The following is a 20,589-nucleotide window of genomic DNA, read 5'->3' as shown; positions in this document are numbered from 1 at the left end:
TGCATAGGATCTCTTCAGTGATACTGAGTTCATGTCTGGTGGTTTATAGCTATGTTTTAGCTGCAATACTATTGAGTCAAGCTGGCCTATGATGCACTTTGTCTTCTGGAAAGAAGAATTTTCCCAAAGAGTGGGAAAATGTGTACTGCAGAGTAGACAAACTTAAAACTCCTCTTTGCTCTTCTCATTTTGCAAATATAGTGTCTCAAACCTGAATTTATATTTACTCCAGCAAATTGAGAAATTGAGTCCTTCAGAGAGGAGAAGAGCAATCATAACTGTGATTTAAAAATGGCTTCTGCTTGTGTGGCTTCTGGGTTATCTGAGGAGAATGCTGCTTGATTAAAGAGAAAAGTGATCTGCGAATTCAAGCATGCTATCAGTGGGCATAGACATGGTTCAGGAATTGCTTTATTGAGAGCTCATTGCAAACAATCTCTGAAAAGTCTTGTTTTGCTTCTTCTGATGCCATTTTAAGTAGACGGATGACACCTGAAATCTGCATTCGATAATTTTTTCATAGTAATTAGGTCTGAGCAATGAGACTGGTAATACGAGTGGACATACAGTTTTGTAAGTCATATAACTGCAGACCTTTAATGCCTCTTTCTCACACTTTTCCTTGTGTCTGTCAAGATAATTTCTGGTATGTGAATAACCAATGGCAGATTCTTGAATTAACGATTTGCAAGGCTGATAGCTTGGACATCTGTGAAGTGCAATTTTAAAAGTAATGTTATAACAGAACATTGAAGTCCCATGTTTTGACACTTTTTGAGTAAACTGCACACCAAATGAGATAACACAAGAAGGTGGCATGTAGGTTATATTATGAGATATTTTGGTACTGACTAAAAACCTTGCTAATTCTGAACTTCAGATACCTCTCTAGAATTCTGAGGTGGTCAGCTCAAAAAAGCATGCAAACTGTACTTTTTTTTAAACTCAAAAGAAGCAAAGAAGCTTAAATCCACCTTAAAGTCTGCAAAAGCATTGTTAAGTATGAGGTTTGGTTATGTAAAGGAAGCTTCTTTAAAACATAGAAGTTTATCTATACCAGCTGCATACTAGAGGATTTAGTCAATTGCTGTAGTGATACATAATGACAAAGATGTGCAAAAGATATGTAAGATGTTAAATGCCCTGTAACTTTAATGTTCCTAATATAATGAAAAAATTCTAATTATGACATGAAGTTGTGTGTGTTTTTTTTGTGTTTTTTTTGTGTTTTTTTTGTGTTTTTTTTGTGTTTTTTTTGTGTTTTTTTGTGTTTTTTTTGTGTTTTTTTGTGTTTTTTTTGTGTTTTTTTGTGTTTTTTTTGTGTTTTTTTTGTGTTTTTTTTTGTGTTTTTTTTTGTGTTTTTTTGTGTTTTTTTGTGTTTTTTTGTGTTTTTTTGTGTTTTTTTGTGTTTTTTTGTGTTTTTTTGTGTTTTTTTTGTGGGTTTTTTGTGGTTTTTTTGTGGTTTTTTTGTGGTTTTTTTGTGTTTTTTGTGTTTTTTGTGTTTTTTTGTGTTTTTTTGTGTTTTTTTGTGTTTTTTTGTGTTTTTTTGTGTTTTTTTGTGTTTTTTTGTGTTTTTTTGTGTTTTTTTGTGTTTTTTTTTGTGTTTTTTTTGTGTTTTTTTTTGTGTTTTTTTTGTGTTTTTTTTGTGTTTTTTTTGTGTTTTTTTTGTGTTTTTTTTGTGTTTTTTTTGTGTTTTTTTTGTGTTTTTTTTTGTGTTTTTTTTTGTGTTTTTTTTGGGGGGGGTTTTTGGGGGGGTTTTTGGTTTTTTTGGGGGTGTTTTTTGGTTTTTTTTTTTTTTTTTTTTTTTTTTTTTTTTTTGGTATTACAGTTCCTTTGGCCCTTGGTATGGTGCATATATGAAAGATATACTAAGAACAGAAGTCAAATAAGTGCTCTGTTAGGTCTAGACAGCACTTCTGGAAGAATTTGGCCTTATTTTTAGTCCTATTATAATGTGAAAATACTTGCTTAGTGTTCTCTGCAGCAGGAATGACCATTTCACAAATAACTTGGCATGTTTACGGTTGTCCCAGGGTAGCACTGTAGCACAAACTGACTTTTGAAGTAGTGAGACATTCATAAACATGTGAGTCACCTCGGTGGTGTTTACTGCTACAGATATTTACATGCAGTCATATTATATGCTGTCCTAGCTAAATGATGGCTAAAGTAATTAATTGGAAGATTAGGCAAGGTTGACTGGAAGATGTCCTGTGACAACTCCTTTCTGAGCAATCTTGAGCTTGCTGTTAATTTGGATTACTTGTATGTTAGCATGGGCTTCAAATGACTCTTTAAAGGGCTTAATATACAATAACTTCTTCTAAAAACAATACTGCTATATTATTGAAACAATGGACAACTTTATCTTCTGTTAATGAGTGAAGAAAATCACCCACACTAACGAAACTTTTACAAAAATAACTTCCAATACACTGCGGAGGTTTCTATATTTGTAGTTTTTTTTTTTTTTTCATCTTGGACACTTGACATTTCTTACTCATGACTTTTGGCATCCCTAGAGAAGATATTCTGCTTTCTCATTCATGTTTTCTGCTTGGCTTTTATCCCCCCCCTCTTCCTGCTCATCTTCTAGTGACTTAAAAAGACTCAAATTGCAGTACTTGGAATTTGCAAGTACTTTCTATTGGAGTCAACAGATCAGTTATGTAGGAATGCATGATAGCTGTAACGGTTAACTGCTGTCAAGCCACCCTGACTGAAAAGGATGCATCTCTGGCCAGAGTTGCTGTAACAGAAAAAAACTGATGACACTCAAATTCCTCTTTGGGTTTAAACTCTTGTTGTTTAGTGAAAAAAGTGGAAGATTCTTCCCACTACTGAAGCTTTCCAACTAGAAAGGTGTGCTTAGAAACCAAAGAACTCTGAAATGTCATTTAGTTTCTGGTACACTGAAGTTATGCTTGCAGCTTTTGGATCTACTGTGTATAGATACAGTACGACTTCTTCCACTGTAGGCCAGGCAGCAATTCGGGGACTTGTTGCGGAAGGTCGTCGTTTAGCCAATGTCATGATGGGACCTTATCGTCAAGACCTGCTTGCCAAATGTGACCGTGTAGACCAGCTGGCTGCTCAGCTAGCCGACCTTGCGGCAAGAGGGGAGGGAGAGTCTCCTCAGGCTAGGGCAATCGCTGCTCAGCTTCAGGACTCACTCAAGGTAAAAATCATTGCAGTTAGATCTCTTCTTGTGCAGTGAAACACATGAAACATTGAAGTATTTGCACCACTCCAATAAGGTGCCTGTACATGTGAGGCATCAGTAACAAAAGAAAAAAAGAGGTGTAGCAAAAAACCTGTATGGAGTAAAGAATACGCAAGAGGATTTTGTTGTTGTTGTTGAGAGGCTCTATCTTCCAGAGATGCAAAAAGCAGACTTTTTTCAGAGACCATGATATGCTGTAGGGATCAATTCCAAATGAACAACTCTGGGGAGGGAGGGAAGACAGCATGTTAGCATTGCAGATTTGAGGGGCAAGGTCTCAAATCATGCCATTCATTGCTTCTGATGCCACTTAAGCCTGTTATGTAAGCTTTTTGTATTTTGAACAATAAGTTGTTCATTGAACATGCTCTTAAGATCATATTTTATCGTAGTGGCTACTATTTTATTTAGATAAAATAGTAATGCATTTACTTTTTTGCAAGAAGAGATTTTATGAGATTTGAATCCCTACAAACTTTTAGCGTTCCTGTGTTTTGTACCAATACCTTTTATTTTTTTAAAGGATCTTAAAACACGGATGCAAGAAGCAATGACCCAGGAGGTGTCTGATGTTTTTAGTGACACTACAACTCCCATTAAATTGTTAGCAGTAGCAGCCACTGCTCCTTCTGATGCTCCCAATAGAGATGAGGTAAGCATAACAAGTTGGTTTTTTTCCTGTGTGAAACTTCAGTTAATTTAGTGTATAGTTTTACCAGAGTTTTTCTACCAGAATATTTTCTCTCAGGCTTGAGATCCATGCTTATTCTGACTGAGCAATGATTGCCATGCAAAATTATGTGGGCTGATGGGGATTCATAATAGTGTTATATATCCCTGCAAATGGTATTGGCCATGATGTCAGTAAATGCCAAAGATTTTTGCTGTGAGGTTCATGTCATGTTGCCTATAACATGCTAAAAAGTATTGTGCAAGAATCACTAATTAACACAGTAGATCGCATATCTCAACATATAAACTGAATAAAATAGTCAAATTCATGCCAAGGTTCATCAGCATACTTAACCTGTTCTTTTGATGTGTAATCTTTTTATTGTATTTCAAGGCTACTGGCTTTATGTGAAGTATCTCAGACTCTGTGGTGGGCAGCTCTGTTTGGCTAGTTGGTTTGACCAAGGCCTTGGGGAATTCGGTTTACAACAGGATAGCTTTTGCCAAAGTGTTCTGTGCCTTGAATAAATAAGGACTGTGAAAGGAGGGATTGTTTTTCCAAGGTGGAGCTTCAATCCGTAGGATAAAACCCAGTATTTATTTTCCAAATGTAATTACTTCTGATTTATAGGTTTGAAGATTGATCTCTACATGCTAAACCAAGAGTTTTATTTGTATTAACGCAGTATTTGTTATGGCACTGGTCAGGAATTAATGCATTTCTCATAGGTATATCTCGTAGGTATAGAAGTGTGGTAATATCCTTTGATGGGAAAGCTTAGCAAGTAAAAGTCCAATAACATAAAGATTAAAAAAAAAAAGAAACAGCTTCAAAGCTTCTGTGTTCCCTTGCATCCTGTCAGGAGTACATTAAGTTTGGATGTTATGAAGGTGTCCCTAACACTTAAAAGAAATTGTCTATTCTGTTAGAGAAGTTGTGCTTTTGTCTAACCTGTTTTCTCTCTGCTTACAACTAGGTGTTTGATGAAAGAGCAGCAAACTTTGAAAACCATGCTGCCAGACTAGGAGCTACAGCAGAAAAAGCAGCTGCAGTTGGAACAGCTAATAAAACTACTGTGGAAGGCATTCAGGCAACTGTGAAATCAGCAAGAGAACTTACCCCACAGGTTTGCCTCCTTACTCTCAAAATGCTGTTAAATGGCCAGAGAAGGACTTCAGTGGGTTCTTCTGTGTGCTTCTGCTATTAGTACCAGTGAAGAACACAGTGCTGGCACCCTTAAAAGGAAAATGGCAAATGTTTGATTATATGATATCAAGTAGAATAAGCTGATTAAATGGCATATCTTACTCTTCAACTTCTGGACAGAAGCCGTAGTGAATTTATCCTTGCAAGAGAATTACTTTAAGGGTTAAAATATTTAAGTGGATATTTAATTTAATATTATTCTTTAATATTTTTTTCCAAACTAAACTTTCTAGCATTCGTTCAGTACTGAGGCTATCTTTGGTATTGTGTTTCTTTTTAGTGATTCCGAATACTGTTTTATTTAATTAAAAAATAAACACTTTTGATAAGCATGTAATGGAAGTTCCAGAAAACGCTATTTTTGGCCATGAATTCTGGAAGCACTGTAAATCTTCATGCAGCTAAAAATTGATGAACTAGATTTAATAGAGTATTACAAGTGTGGAGCTAAGCATCCAGTCCTGAAAGACAAATGCATTTTCAAGAATATGTATGATATCCTTAAGTACTGGTGTTTTCATAATTGAAAATATTTTCCATTGGCAGGTAGTATCAGCTGCCCGTATTCTCCTGAGAAATCCTGGAAATCAAGCTGCTTATGAGCATTTTGAGACTATGAAAAACCAATGGATTGACAATGTAGAAAAAATGACAGGTAAAATAGGAATTTCTGTTGAAGACTGTACTTGTGTCTAGCTAGGTGGTGTGTGATTCTCCCCATTCTGTTTGGATTAATGAAACATGCATAAAAGTAATAATTAATTGAAAATAAATCGTTTCAGAGAAATGAGAGTATGTGCTCTATGACCCCAGAAATGTTCCTATTGTACAGCATATAGACAGTAACTTGTTTCACAGGTGTTAATTTTGAGCAGTGGGGGAGTAAATTGGGCTTTAGTTCTTGCTTGGGAAAAACAGAACACCTTTCTTGTTTATCGTGCTTGCTGATTTTAACAGTATATCACTGTAGTAGCTAGAGTATTTTTGTTGTTTTGCTTTCAACATGATCTTCGTGTGCTGAATGAGGACAGATAATTAAATAGGGACAAGAAAAGATGTTCAAAATGGCATAACAGCTTGATGAAAGCAATGAATGAAACAAAGCTACTGATCTACTACTGAATCATGCAGAGACAATTAAATGCTTCAGTCCTTCTGAAGTGCAGATCCCCCTGCACTAGGCTGCTATCCAGATACTTTCTCTTGACTGTGTACTGCCTCCTTCTCCAATCCTGTAATTGCCCTGTGGGTATTTTAAATCTTACTACCTTGTCACTATATATCACCCATAAGGAAAAAGCACAGCTGGAGAGGCCTTTCCTTTTGTATGAAGGGAAGAGGTGTACAAAAAGTACTGAATATGCATAAAGAAACTTGGTGGGAGGAGGAAGCTCTGCTGCTCATACTGTGCAAGCCAAGTCTGGACTCCAGCTACATTCCACAGCAGAAGAGTAAGAGCTCACGATGTCATTAGCGGGAGGAAGCCTTGATCAGCTATTCTGACCACAGTTAATGTGCTAGATGAGCCACGTAATCAGAACCAAAACTGCGCTAATACAGTTGGTTGAGTCCCCCCAGCCCCTCTTTGGAAGTGTTTATTTTTCTGGCGGTGACTAGTCCCTGGGATACCAAATATCCCTTTCCACAGATGAAATTAGGATATTAATGTGTTTAATTTTTATCCTAGGGTTGGTGGATGAAGCCATTGATACTAAGTCCCTGTTGGATGCATCAGAAGAGGCTATTAAGAAAGATCTTGATAAATGTAAAGTTGCAATGGCCAATATTCAACCTCAGATGCTGGTAGCCGGTGCCACCAGCATTGCTAGACGAGCAAACCGTATCCTACTGGTTGCAAAACGGGAGGTTGAAAATTCAGAGGACCCTAAGTTCCGGGAGGCTGTTAAAGCGGCCTCTGATGAGCTAAGCAAAACTATATCACCAATGGTAATGGATGCGAAAGCTGTGGCAGGAAACATTTCTGATCCTGGTAAGGATTCAATGAGCTGATTTCAAATGTATTTCTTATTGGTTGAAAATGATAGGAGTAGTTCTCACTTTGTCTTGTTACAGCTATGCATCCCCATGCATCCTAATTTTGTATACGCTTAAATCCCGGAGTGGTGAAATCGAGGTTACACTATTAACTGCTGGATCTTGCTCTTGTTAAATGCAATCAAAGAAGTAAAAAGGATTCAGCATTCCAGTTTGTTATGTGATTGCATGATCTTTATCCAAAACAAGTGTTTGTCACCAGTTATCAGCTGTATTACTTGTACAAGAAAATATTGTAGAATTTATTTTAGAATAAACATTGTTTTGGAAACTACTTTGGTTATTCATAGTGACTGTTTCTCAGTCCAGGCTTTATTTTATGCGTGTTGCATATGTGACAACTAACATTTCAATCCAGTGTAAATATAGTTTGTAAACATAGTTTCATATGGGTATATGTACATTCTGCACAATATCTTGTTATGTGAATATTTTTGGGGTACTGTTGCTGTTCTAGATAGTAAGAAATGCTAGGCTTTATTGAATTTGGAATGGGATTTTTTTTTTTCAGGTTTGCAGAAGAGTTTCTTGGATTCTGGATACAGAATTCTGGGAGCTGTAGCCAAAGTCAGAGAAGCCTTCCAGCCTCAGGAACCAGATTTTCCACCTCCTCCTCCGGACCTTGAGCAGCTTCATGTAAATACAGCATAGTTTGTAACAGAATATTTAGTTACCACTGGTAAAGTGTAGATTGCACACTGAAATTACTTGGGTAAATTTTTATTCCTTAGAAATAAAATGCGTTACCTGCCCAGCTGCGCACACAAGCAGCCTGAAAAGAAAAGGAAAAAAATAGAAAAAAAAGTAGGAAAAAAAAGCCCAGTTTTCAAGAGAAAAGATTAAAGCATGCCTGTCTTGTAACAGAGAGCCCTTGGAAAAACTAGGAGGCATGAGTCATGATACCATCCCTGACTTGATCTGAATACTATTTCATTGCACTGAATAGTTCTTTTTTTTTTTTTTTTTTTTTTTTGTCCCCCCGCTTCCTTAGCTGACTGATGAGCTTGCCCCTCCAAAACCACCACTACCAGAAGGTGAGGTTCCCCCGCCCAGACCGCCACCACCTGAAGAAAAGGATGAAGAGTTCCCAGAGCAGAAAGCAGGAGAAGCTATTAATCAGCCCATGATGATGGCTGCTAGGCAGTTGCATGATGAAGCTCGGAAATGGTCTAGCAAGGTAAGGAGTTATTACATATATATCTTGGGCTGAAAGGAATTATTTTTCAGGATCAGTGTTTTAATTTGGTCCAAAGTCAGTCGCCCTAATTTTATATTTTGGGCTTTGGCTAATAGTTGTGATTTTGTATATGTCATAGTTCTTCAGCTGGCTATCTGCTACCAAGCTATGTAGTAAACTGTAAATTTTAATCTTTCTGATATTTTTGGCTATGAAGAACTTGATGCTTTGCAGAGGAGTCAAAGACAGTGATGTGTGCAAATCTTTAGACAGTTTCTCTGAAAGACGTGGAATGTTCTGTGTCTGTGGAGAGAAGGGCATTGATTTTTCTTCAACTTTTTAAACTTATTAGTACAAACGATGGCAGTGATGTTTCCTGCTTGAGTATGGAGTAACATATGCTTCAAATAATGTGCTTGTCTCAAAGAGACAAACAGTCCAGTTCCATAAAATGTCTATTTTTGCTCAACTTCAACTGGAGGAAAAAAAATAAGCCTGGTTTGTTTCCAGCAATACTTCATTGGTCATATTAAATCCTACACAGCTATGAGGATAGATTTCGATACAGAATTAAACAGTGTATGGACAGGGCATGTAGTATAGTGATGGAGTAGTAAGAGTGAATATGAAAATATACTTGGCAGTTGCTTTACAATCTCTATTCTTTGGTCACCTTTGTGTAGCAGCCAGAAGGGGAATGCCTGCAGAAGTCAGGCTGCAGAAGCTTTATTAGGGGTGCTAGAAACTAAATGAGGCCCTCAGTTTCCCCCATTCACGCTATTTCTGAGCTAGTGATGGCAGAGATTAGTCTTACAGAGACCAGGTATTAAAATTGTTGTAGCAGGAGGAATTAAACTCTTTCAAAATGCTCAGTGAACTATGTATAACTGTTCTAATACTCAGAATTGCTAGAACGCTTTATTAACATACTTCTGCACGAACATATGTGCCTTCCACACTAAGCTGTTTGTGATCCTTCAAGCTAGCATAGCCTAGAGAGCCGCTAGTACTTCAGACTTTCTAGACTGACAGTCTGACTGCTGTATTTAACTGACTTTGCAAAGTCCATATGGATGTTACAGATACCAGCTGCAGGACTCAGGAGATGGGTTGTCTTAATTCTGGGAGGAGCTGAAAGTTACTTTGCAAGCAATGTGGTGCAGTTATGATCAGAAAAGTGACCATATATAGATGGCCTGGTCTCATTCCTTTTTTGTAATGAGTCACACTTACTATCAAGGCCAAAAGTCTTAATTTTCTTCCAACTTCAATGCTAAGACAAAGTAGTCTGAAGTCTTTATCCTGGATAACAAAAGCAAATGTAACTCATTTGCTTCTCTTTAAAAAAAAGATACATTTTGCCTCTGGTAGCAACTGAGTAAGGACTTCTCTGAGCTTTGGCCTTCTGCGGGTATAACTTAAAGGTCAAAATTTGGCTTTCAAAAGATCTGTTTTTTTTCCCTCCCAGTTAGATGGTGAGTAAAAAGATAAATTTAAGCAGCCGACAGATTCGACTTTAAATTTATGCGCACAATAGGAAAAACTGTGGAAGTATAGATAAAATGCAAAAGAAATCCTGCAAATCAGTTTGACTGTCTTTTCCATAACATGAAAAGCTCAATTTATTTTTCCCATACTCTTGGATATGCCACGTAAATTTTCATACTATTAAAGGGATACTACTGGAATTTATTAGTCATCTCAAAAGGTAATTATGAGGTTGAAAATCTTAACTTCTGCTTCCAAAAAGTGTTTTGATGTTTGAATCACAGAACAGGTAACAATGATACACAGTAGGTAATAAAATGCTTTTCCTGTATATATTCTATATTAAATAATGTAGCTATTAAAATATTTATATATCAAAGCAAAGCAGTAGACCATAGAACTTCTTGCTGATTGTGGAAGAGCTGTAAGGTTAGTGTCTTTGGATTATGAAACACTCTTTTCATTGCTGTTTCCAAAAGTTGAGACCAACAAACCAAAGAGTTAAACTGACATTTATCCTTCTTTAATTCTTCTAAGCAGTCTCGTTTTAGTAATATCAGAGTGCAGTTATTCTGTCAATATTTCTTTAGGGAATGAGGTAGTGATCAGTAGGACACCATTTGTCAATAATGGTTTTTCCAGCACCCACAGTCCATGTTTTAATTTTAAAATATTTTCTTAGATAATCATATTCAAAGCCAAAAGTATGGAGTTTTAAAAACTATTTTTGTAGTTTTTCAAGTCACTCTCTTATTAGGTGCAGGAGGAAGAGGGACTGATGCACAGTATCACTCAAGAATATGGGTTAGATGTAGAAAGATGGAAACACAAGGTCTTGCTCGTTCCAGATGGCAGCAGACTGTGTGTCAAATAGCTTCTGCTCTATCTGCCTAATTACATTACCCTACTGATATTTTACTGTGTTATGCTTATGGAAGGGGAAGTACTTAGTCTTTTAAAACACTTGCTGACATTCTTCATTCTTGTAAGATTTAAAATTGGTTCCTTTTTACTTCTCTCTGTCTCTCTCAAGTCCTCATTGCTGAATGGACTCTGGATTTTTATGCACTCCATTTTTCTCATGGAGCACAGATCAAACACTGTCAGTTGCTGTAGCTTTTTCTGCCGTTTTTCCCATATGGATAATTCAGAGAACAAAATTGTGCTTTTTCAGTTAGGCTCCTGCATCAAAACTACCTTCAGAAAGGAGGGGATATTTGGAAGCTTTTCACTGGATTGGGACTTAAAAGATGAGTCTTTCTTTAAAGATGAGTCAGTCTGGCAGTATATAAACGTTATAACTTGTTCCTTCCAAAGGTTTTGGCTTTTTTCCTTGGTTTTAGATTTTTTTCTATAAAAGGCTGTATCTTGAGCAAAACAGTTTGAAAATGCATACTTTTTGATAAGGGTTGTTTGGGTTGTTTCACACTTTGTTTCTAGTCTGAGAAATGCAGTTAGTAAATGTGTAGAATATCTTTTAATAAAATACTGCTGTAGTCTAAACACACTTGTACTGTTGAACCACTGTTACCTCTTCTTTATATGATCTACCCTCAACTCACTATACTTGCTTGAATCCTCTTTTTTTTCTTTCTTTAAGGTAACGGATACAACATGTTGTGGCAAAACAGTATAATATGCTTCATAATCCTCTTATTTTACTAATTTCATCTCAGTCTTTTTTTTTAAGAACTGTAATATTCACAGCATTCATGACATTAAGTATCACCTCCTCTTTTCATAACCTGGTTTTGTTCTTTTCAATGTTACCTGCGGTACCTCAGTATTCACATCTACAGTCCCCCGTCCCTCCCCTTTTTTATGCGACACAAAGCAGTGCGTCAGTGACTTTTCTGTGCTGCTGCTGCTATCTTTTCTTGTTACATGTATGTGAGATGGCTTCTGTGCAAAGCTTTGTCTGCATGAATACCATGATCGTCAGCTGCTGTGCCTGCTTCTGTCTAGTCAAAATGGCTTTCTTTAAAACAGAAAATCCATTAATTTCATCATTGTCTTGCCAGAAAAATGTTGTTCTGAAAATCAGCCTCAGTGTTTTGAAGCTGTTTGCTTAGTTGAAAAATGTTGCTGCATCTTTGAACTGTAACTTTTTAATGTTCTTGGTAACTTCAGTTCACAGGTGAAATGTTTGTTTTCCTTTTGCTAATCTTGTAGTCCCTTCCCTCCTCCCTCTGACCGTAGAGTTGTCCTGTCATATCCTTAGAGGCCAAGAGGATGTTTGGTCACTAAAACAGCTCAGTTCATGCTCTTCTACCAAATTCTGCTTCTCATACTAACTGTCCCCTGTTTCTCCACCCTTGCTGCCACCTGCAAAGCCTGATGTGACTGTGATTAATGAAGCCGCTGAGGCTGGTGTAGATATAGATGAGGAGGATGATGCAGATGTTGAATTCACTCTCCCCTCTGACATTGAAGATGATTACGAGCCTGAGCTGCTGTTAATGCCAACCAATCAGCCTGTTAACCAGCCCATTCTGGCCGCTGCTCAGTCTCTACATCGGGAAGCAACCAAGTGGTCTAGTAAGGTACTCCTGAGTCTCCCCCGGGCGACTGGTCTGTGTGCATCCGGCCATTGGGGAACGCTGGCACATTTGCATCACTCTTGATCCCTGCTGGATCCCATGATTCTGAATGAATAAGTGTGTCTGCACTTCATTTTAAGGACTGAGAGTGGCTTCACAAGTTTGTTAGGTCTGTTTGTCTGTCAATGCCAGAATGAAGCTTGATTTGGGTCACTTACTAATATTAAGAGGCTTCATCTCCCTTTGCATCTGCCTGTTCTTCTTTGTTATGGCAATTTTCAAATCGTAATAGGGCTTGTCTTCCCCCCCCCCCCCTTCTTTTTTCATTAATTCTGGCTACCTGTGAAGCCATGGGTAATGGTTTCTTAACAACTGTTGTAGTGATGCAACAGAATATACAGCATTCAAGAAGTCATTTAACATGTCTATTGTGCTTTGCCTCCTTTGCCATCAACTAAAATCCATATGAACAAAGAATGGCTTTGTATGGCAGTGTTTATTCAAGAGGACTGTCTGCTGGCTTGCACTTGGCTGATTTGCAAATGCTGGTCTTGAGAGAAAATTGTTGTTGAAGAAGCTGCACTGAATGCATTAGTTGCTGAATTGAGACTGCGTTTATATGAAACCAATGGAAATGTAAGATGAGGTTCAGACGTTCACAAGTACCCTCTCTTTTCTGCATAAGCACAAATGTTTGCAAGACTGGTCACTTTTTTTTTTTTTTTTTTTGGAAATGGCATGCTGCAAGACGTACGGCTGTTGTTGTCCTATAACTAAGGTTAGGTGTGTATGTGTGTATATATACAGTAAACTATTCTTAATAAAAAGGGCTTTCAAAATGTTCTTGTCCTTTTCAGATTCTGATGCTTGGATAACTTGCTAGAGGGCTTCGTAAATCACACTGGTCCTAATTACTTGATCCTCCTACGTGAAAACACGGAAAAGTTTTGTTATGTCGCTTGCATCCTAAGTGGTTATACTAGCAAACTGTTTAGATATTAGGTCACAGTAACAAATAGTTCAGCTTTTTATATCACCTGTATCTGTGTGATGTTTAATGATATGTTTGGGATTTCTTCTTAAATTTACTAGTAGAGAGTCATGAAAGTCTGTGCATAGGATTAGGGAGTACATTTGTGAAACTGAGTTCTCGCTGTGTACTTCTTGCTCTGAACTTCATGGTCATTAATCATGGAATTATACTGAAGAAAGTGTGCTAATACTTAAACTCAATATGCTAATATTTCATCCACACAACAGGAATGTTTCATGGCACCAAATATTTCACATTTGTCTAACAACTTTCTACAAAGGTGAATCTAAATATACTAACAGAATACATTAACAATTGGTCATCTCGGTCTGCTTTTTCTTGCACTAGGTTTCTCTCTGGAACAGAGTACGAGAAACACTTTTGCCTTGGTCATACTTAGCTCACATGTTGCAAATATTTCTCAGAAGTATTTCTGTAACTGCAGTTTTAATCTATTTAATATAAGAAAACTGAATTTAATCTGAGGAATACCACTAAATTATCTCTTAAAATATCAAAAATACTTCTCCTCTGGAAGCATTGTTTTAAAGGGGGAGAGTTTGTCAAAAAGGAAGATTCCTTTTCAAAGAGTAAAGGACATCATTGAATCTTATTACTGCATCACCATCTGTGACACAACTTCTGTGTGTTACAGATTCTCTTCCTTTTTTTCTTTACCAATGTAGTAAGGTAGCAGTATAGCTGATACTTAAACAACTTCAGTTTCAGATGCCACTTAAAACTTTATGTTCAACTGTTTAGACTATTTAACTTAATTAGTACTATTTGGTTTAACAAGCTACTTAGCACACTTCTTAAAATAATGTTGCTTTACTGGGAAATCTGAAATTTCTAATGGTAATAACATGCTTCATCTTAAAGCCTAGCCAGCAGACCAGTAACCTATTCCATGGACAGACTAACACTTTTCTTTACCACTTCTTTTTTTCCAGTTTTGAAGCAAGCTTTTTTCCTGAGTGTTAGGAAGAAAAATATGTCACAAATATATAATTAGTACAGATCTTCCCTGTTCCTCGAAGAAACTTCTTCTGTGTACACAAATTGTTCTTCTATCCATGACTTCTTGAAAGGGTTGGCTACCAAAATGTAGACTACCGCTCAGGCAGGACTTCTGTGAAGCCTCCAGCCTGGCGCTAACACTAACCGGTGCTGTTCTCTTCAGGGTAACGACATCATTGCTGCTGCTAAGCGGATGGCGCTGCTCATGGCAGAGATGTCTCGCCTGGTGAGAGGAGGTAGTGGCAACAAGCGTGCCCTTATTCAGTGTGCAAAGGATATTGCTAAAGCTTCGGATGAAGTCACTCGGTTGGCCAAAGAGGTGGCAAAGCAATGCACTGACAAGCGCATTAGAACAAACCTCTTGCAGGTAATGAGATAACTTTTAAATGCCTCAAAAATACTCTTGCCTTCGGCCTTCTCTCAGTATGGGTGAAGGCCGGAGCACAGGAGCTGTGGCAGTAAATCATCTGCATCTTTCCTTGACTTGTTAAGCTTTGTCAAGTTCCAAGTCTGTTTTTAGATCCCATTGCAATACATGTTTTGTAAAGTCAGGATTTGGTTATGGTTGGGTGGGAGATGCCAGTGCCCAAAACAACTCAAAAAATACCATGCTATGAACACTAGTCTTTGCTATGTCTGTATTGCTTTACATTTCACCTAGTCATTCCTCTTCTATCAAAATATAATAGCTGTAATATAACACACTTCTGGGCTTTTTTACCATCTCAGATGGTTGGGAATGGCAGGATGTGTATTTGGTTAAGTAGACCCTTAAAGAATATCTAGAGGAGGGGAAAAATGTTGACTCCGTTCTTCCAAAGAATTCATATAGCAAGTCAGAAGTAAAATAAGAAGTTCAAGTATCCTACCAATACCCTATGCTTATTTCTTATCTAATACTAAAGGAAAATCAAAGGATTTAGCTGAAAACCCAATATTTTATTGTTTCAGTTTACAATGTGAAGTGTGTTTAATCCCCATTCCTTAGGTCTGCGAGCGAATCCCGACCATCAGTACACAACTCAAAATCCTCTCCACTGTCAAAGCTACCATGCTGGGCAGAACTAATATCAGCGATGAAGAATCGGAACAGGTAAGAGGTGTAAAATTTGATGGTAACGTGAACTGTTCACAGTTTTATGGGAAGAAGATATAATATCAGATGTGTTCCAGGAATTCAATATTGGAAAGCTTACCTCAGCTGTGTGGTAAAGCTAATTTTAGTTTAGTGCCTTGGTTTCTGGTTAAAAGGCTACAGTTTAATAGTGGGACATCAATTCTTCCCAAGCCACGAGGTTATTTTCATTCAAATTGTTATATGAACAGCTTGCTGATCTCTTGACTTTATAGTAAGAAACAGAGCTAACAGAAGAACTTGCTTCCAAAACCGTAGAGCAGGTTTGACATCTGGGGGGTACTAGCACCCTCTAGTGGACTGTAGTGAGAATATTTTATTCTTCAACAGTTTCTTAACTGTCTTACAATTGTCAGCTTCCTAATCCTGCAGATCTTATCACAGGGTTTTTCTGCTTCTGAGAGAGAGTAGTCAACTCTGAGACACTGAGCTTTATTCAGATTTTCAGTAAATGGACAATGAAAAACAGGGTCTCGTTGTGAGTCAGTATATTACTTGCTGGTTTCCAGAGACTGACTGTTTCATTTACTTCTCATAATTTAGACTGAGTTAAGAATGCTTGTACTGGCAGAAGGCTGCCATCTTTATTGATACATTGCAAACAATTCTTCTTTTCCTTTCTTAACAGGCAACTGAGATGCTGGTTCATAATGCCCAGAACCTCATGCAGTCTGTAAAGGAAACTGTGAGAGAAGCTGAAGCAGCTTCCATTAAGATTAGAACAGATGCCGGATTCACCCTTCGCTGGGTCAGAAAGACTCCGTGGTATCAGTAGATGCTTGCCACATAAGTATTATTTTCTGTAACATAAAATGCCTTTTTTTGGAAACAGAAGAAAAATATTAACAGCAAAAGGTGCTGTAAACGAGCTTAAAATTAGCTTATGCTAATGCCCCATTCTAAGGGTATGAATTATATGAATATGCATTTCAAATATCTTCGGAAAGCATTTGGTATCACACAAGTCAAAATTTCTTTTGATAGTAGACGGTTTTTATCCTTTGTTTGCTTTTGAAGATTCTCTTCATGAATTCTGTAATCCCAAAAGCACATTTCATTTATGCACTGTATATTCTGGTAGTTTCCATGTGATGATATAATACATGGACTTCACTTTGAGCTTGTACTGAAAGTCTAGGACACTAACAGTGTTACTTGGCAGTGATACAGGGAAATCATTGATATATAGACATTCAACTTTTCAATACAGTTTCAGTTAGCAGTTCTTAAACCATGCAGAAATGATGAGAGGTGGTGTTTTTTTTTTTTTTTTTTTTTTAAAAAGATAAGGAAGGCAGAACACTTGTAAAGTGAGGTTGCAAGTCTTATTGCCAAAATGATTTTTTTCTTGCTGTTAATTTTGCCTGGTGACAATACATTAAGCCAACAAGAACTGGAGCTGTCCTTGTCACCCTGTTGTCATCCTGTAGGTGGGCATTCCAGAACTCTTGTTCTCTCCTGAAATGCTTCGCAGTGGATGTTCGTGGCACACTGGGCAGCTTAAGCCTTATGGTTGAAGGCCTTAAATCACAGAACTTTTTCCTTCTTGCTCACTTTAGTGATATGAATGGAAAAATCTTGTTCTCTTAAGCTAGCTGTACATATTCAAAACAAATATAATCATGTCCAGGACCAGAAAATGTCATGCCCTGGCTCCTTCCTTTTGAAAATCAAATGAGCACATACACAGGGCATTATTCTACTTTTTTTCTTTTATCCCTCCATCTACTGTTGTTCTAGTCACTCATGGTAGAAATTAAAAGATGAATAACAATGTTCAATTCAATAAGACCTTTTGCCTCTCTGCTCTTCTTTCCAGCAATGAAATAGCAGTTGCATAAGCTTTTCTGAATCCAAGTACTGCAGGGACACAAAATCCTACATTTAGGTAGTCAGATGGCTACTGACAGGCAGTGGTTCCTAATATTAAACCTTTTCAGATATTTTTACTGTTTTTAAACATATTTAGAGGCCTGAAGTTCAAAAACCTTTTCAGGTCCTAGTAATACTAAATTGAACAAAGTGTTAGTATGTCTTTTTAAAAAAATCTATTAATAAAATAGACTTGGGATATTTTTATGCTTCCATAATCGAACATGCCTTTATGTATATTCATGTTAATTGCTCAGTAGTCTCCTTTGGCATTTGACAGAAAAAGGGAGTTACTGTTTTAGAATGGGTCTCTGTATGTTTGTGAGGAACTCTTTCAAACTTCTACCCAGAGCAGCACTGACCTCATGAGGACCCCTTAATTTCCATTTGCTAAAAATTGTTCCGTGGTCAAACCACCTTGATTAAAGTGCCCTTGTGGAAGAATTGCTCAGTTAGTCTAACAAATCAAGGGAAGAGAGAGACAATATAGTCTGCTGTTCTTTGCCTGTCTGTAACAGTTATTCTATACCTGGATTTTCTTTTTTCCCCTTTCTACTGCACTGTTATGTAAAAAGGGAAGTTAACCTGATTATAATACCTCTGCCTCAAACTGACCGTAGCAAGAGAAAGCGTGTGTTCATCCTTAATTCACTGCCTGTGTCTGGGTATTATGAAACACATGGTACTTAGGATCTTTCCTTATTGTTCTCTTCCTGTAATTACCTGTAACAGGGAGAGGGAGGAAGAGATGCCAGAGCCTTAAGCTGAATGTCTTGCATTTGGTTGGTTTATACCAGATCTTTAACATAACTGTAATGTAGTCATTTCTATTTAATAGTAAATAACACTGAATAGGTAGGGGTTATTTTTAAGCAGTCTTCTGAATAGTCTTCCTGTATTTCTTTTCAGTGCCCTCCCCTTCCCCCCCAAATTCAGGCTTTTCCATGAGATATTTTTTAGCATCACTGTTTAGTTGCTTGACTGATATTAATGCAATATTACTAATGCCTTTAATACATAATTGTTTATGCCAAAGATCACTTTTTGTTTATTGAGGAATGTTTGTGGGAATGTTATGAATCATGGTTGCCTTTGATACTCGTTCAGAATGTTTGCTATGAGTTCTTGAAGTGTTTTGTAGAAGCTGAGATGCTTGTCCACCTTATCCAATTACTGCTTTTTTGAACACTATTGGTCTTCAGACCTGAAATGCAGCAAAATTTGAAAAAGACCATGAATGTTGGTTAGAAATGTTTTACCACTATAAAACTTCATTTATAAACCAAAATGTGTTATATAGTCTAATATTTTCAACCTTTTTGTTTCTGTTAAAACAATAAAAATGCATTTGTACAAATGTTAGCTTGTGAGTATTAACACCTGGTGATTGACAGCTTTTTAACAGTGGAAAGCAAAAAACTGAAGCACCAGAAATACTCAAGCAAAATAATAGCGAGTTTTACGTATTCTGAACAGAAAGGTGCAGAACACCTGAAACAGGAAAAGAGAACTAGACAAGTTGGGCCTTTGCTCTTGCAACAGTAAAATTAGCAATGAAAATAATTTATCGGAAGCTGTGGCCCAGTGGGAAGAAATGGGATTTCTTGCAGAGGCTTCAGTGTCATCTGTTCTAGTACTGTCAAGCAAAACTGTGAAAACTTGAGATGGGATTTGTCTGATCCTGTCAATAAGAAGGAAAGAACCACTACTGTGGCAAGCACAATGAATTTCACTTTGCAAGCCTGAATGTAAGGGCAGTTAGCATGGAATCACTGTTGTTTCTTCCAGTCCTTCAGCGCAAGAACTTCTTATCACCCATTCATGAAATCTTTCTCTATATAAAAATTTCTACAAGCACAGCATACGTAATGTTTTGGCTTCACAAAATCAACGTTTCTTGGTGACGTAGGATGGAGAATATAGTCTGATAGTGCAGGAAGGCACCTGGAATTTAGTAATACTACATGAAATATAGATCTTTCAGTTGCTGTTTTCTCCTGAATGTTGGGGGAGGAGGCTGTCATGAGTTACATATATGTTATGAGACTGTTAACAGCAAATACTAAAAAATGTATGCTCCATTTCTACCTCATCCTTCTCCCTTCCCAAAAATGTTCTTTTTATTTTTTTAGGCTGAACTGTGCATACTGTTTGTTGTAATTTCAGTTGACAACTTCCAGTTGTCAGAAACGTGAATTTAAGTTCCATTTTTCTTGCTTAACATCACTTTTATCTTCGTGTTGTTCTCTCCATATCTGAAGAAGGAACAGAACCTGTGAGATGCTCACCTTTGTCAGTGCTCCCAGAGCTGGACACCTAGATGGAAAGTTGGCAATACTAATTCCTTAGTAATGCTATTCTATTTCTTAAGCTGTACTATGCATATAGGTGCTGGCGCAGTTTATTTTATCGAAGAGACTGTGAACACAGTCCCCCGCTACTGCAAATGGTGCAGTTTTCTGTGTGTGGAGAAATGGCAGGAGTCAGCACACCCACAGTGGAAGGTGTAAGCCTTACACACGGAAAACCATTTCCCTGAGGAAAAGAGTCTTTGGACTCAGGGTGCCTTTCCTACTGGATAAGTGTAATTCTTTTTGGCAACAACCTCTGGTGGCACCAAGTGTGGATCAGAGCTCTTCCAGAGCCAGGAGCTGTGCGTATCTTTCCTTTATGGCTGAGTTACAGCAGACTGGCAAGGCTTGTTCTAAAACTGTGATACGCTAAAATGCAGTCTTGAAGGGAAGTGTTAGTGTTTAAAATCAGCCATTTTTGATACTACATTATGTTCCATTTCAATAATGGTACCACTTCTGAATAGAGATATTACAGCATTTCCAGGCTGCTAATGTAGACAGCAGCTCTAGTACTCAAGACTTAAGCTTAGGACATATCAATTACGTCTTAAGTCAAGACTCTTAGTAAAATTGGCTTAACTGAAGGATGTTATTTACTGTAACATGCAGTAGAACAGTAGAATGAGCAATGAACTGATAGATGATCCCCCAAATACAAAATGGTAGACTAGAAGCTTTGCACCTTTTAATACACAAGAAATGTGTGTCTGCATAATACAAGGCTTTCTTACAAAAACTGGTTCTTAAAAGCACTGTTTTATCTACAATAATCTACTGTCAGTTCAAAAACTCAAACTGAGTGTCTGCAGGCTA

The 20,589-nt window shown here is 37.3% G+C and overlaps 1 protein-coding gene across 3 annotated transcripts in view; it reads left to right on the top strand.

The window, feature by feature from the left end:
- Positions 1-18,784, top strand: part of VCL (vinculin) — a 69,662-nt gene extending 50,878 nt beyond the window's left edge. Inside the window, exons 12-22 of one of the 3 annotated variants that reach the window (XM_026094887.2) lie at positions 2,979-3,178; positions 3,747-3,875; positions 4,873-5,022; positions 5,649-5,757; positions 6,790-7,092; positions 7,669-7,793; positions 8,149-8,334; positions 12,156-12,365; positions 14,579-14,782; positions 15,404-15,508; positions 16,179-18,784. In XM_026094887.2, coding sequence (XP_025950672.1) covers positions 2,979-3,178; positions 3,747-3,875; positions 4,873-5,022; positions 5,649-5,757; positions 6,790-7,092; positions 7,669-7,793; positions 8,149-8,334; positions 12,156-12,365; positions 14,579-14,782; positions 15,404-15,508; positions 16,179-16,325 — 1,868 coding nt within the window. In that variant the 3' untranslated portion in view covers positions 16,326-18,784. Of the gene's footprint in view, positions 1-2,978; positions 3,179-3,746; positions 3,876-4,872; positions 5,023-5,648; positions 5,758-6,789; positions 7,093-7,668; positions 7,794-8,148; positions 8,335-12,155; positions 12,366-13,219; positions 13,667-14,578; positions 14,783-15,403; positions 15,509-16,178 lie in introns of those variants that run through there. The other 2 variants (XM_026094885.2, XM_064513841.1) reach the window with 2 other exon arrangements.
- The last annotated feature ends 1,805 nt before the right edge of the window (positions 18,785-20,589 follow it).

The sequence above is a fragment of the Dromaius novaehollandiae genome, chromosome 6 (genome assembly GCF_036370855.1).
Source record: "Dromaius novaehollandiae isolate bDroNov1 chromosome 6, bDroNov1.hap1, whole genome shotgun sequence".
NCBI classification, from domain to species: domain Eukaryota; kingdom Metazoa; phylum Chordata; class Aves; order Casuariiformes; family Dromaiidae; genus Dromaius; species Dromaius novaehollandiae.
Note: the sequence above shows the minus strand (reverse complement) of the source record. Positions and strands in the feature narration are given on the sequence as shown.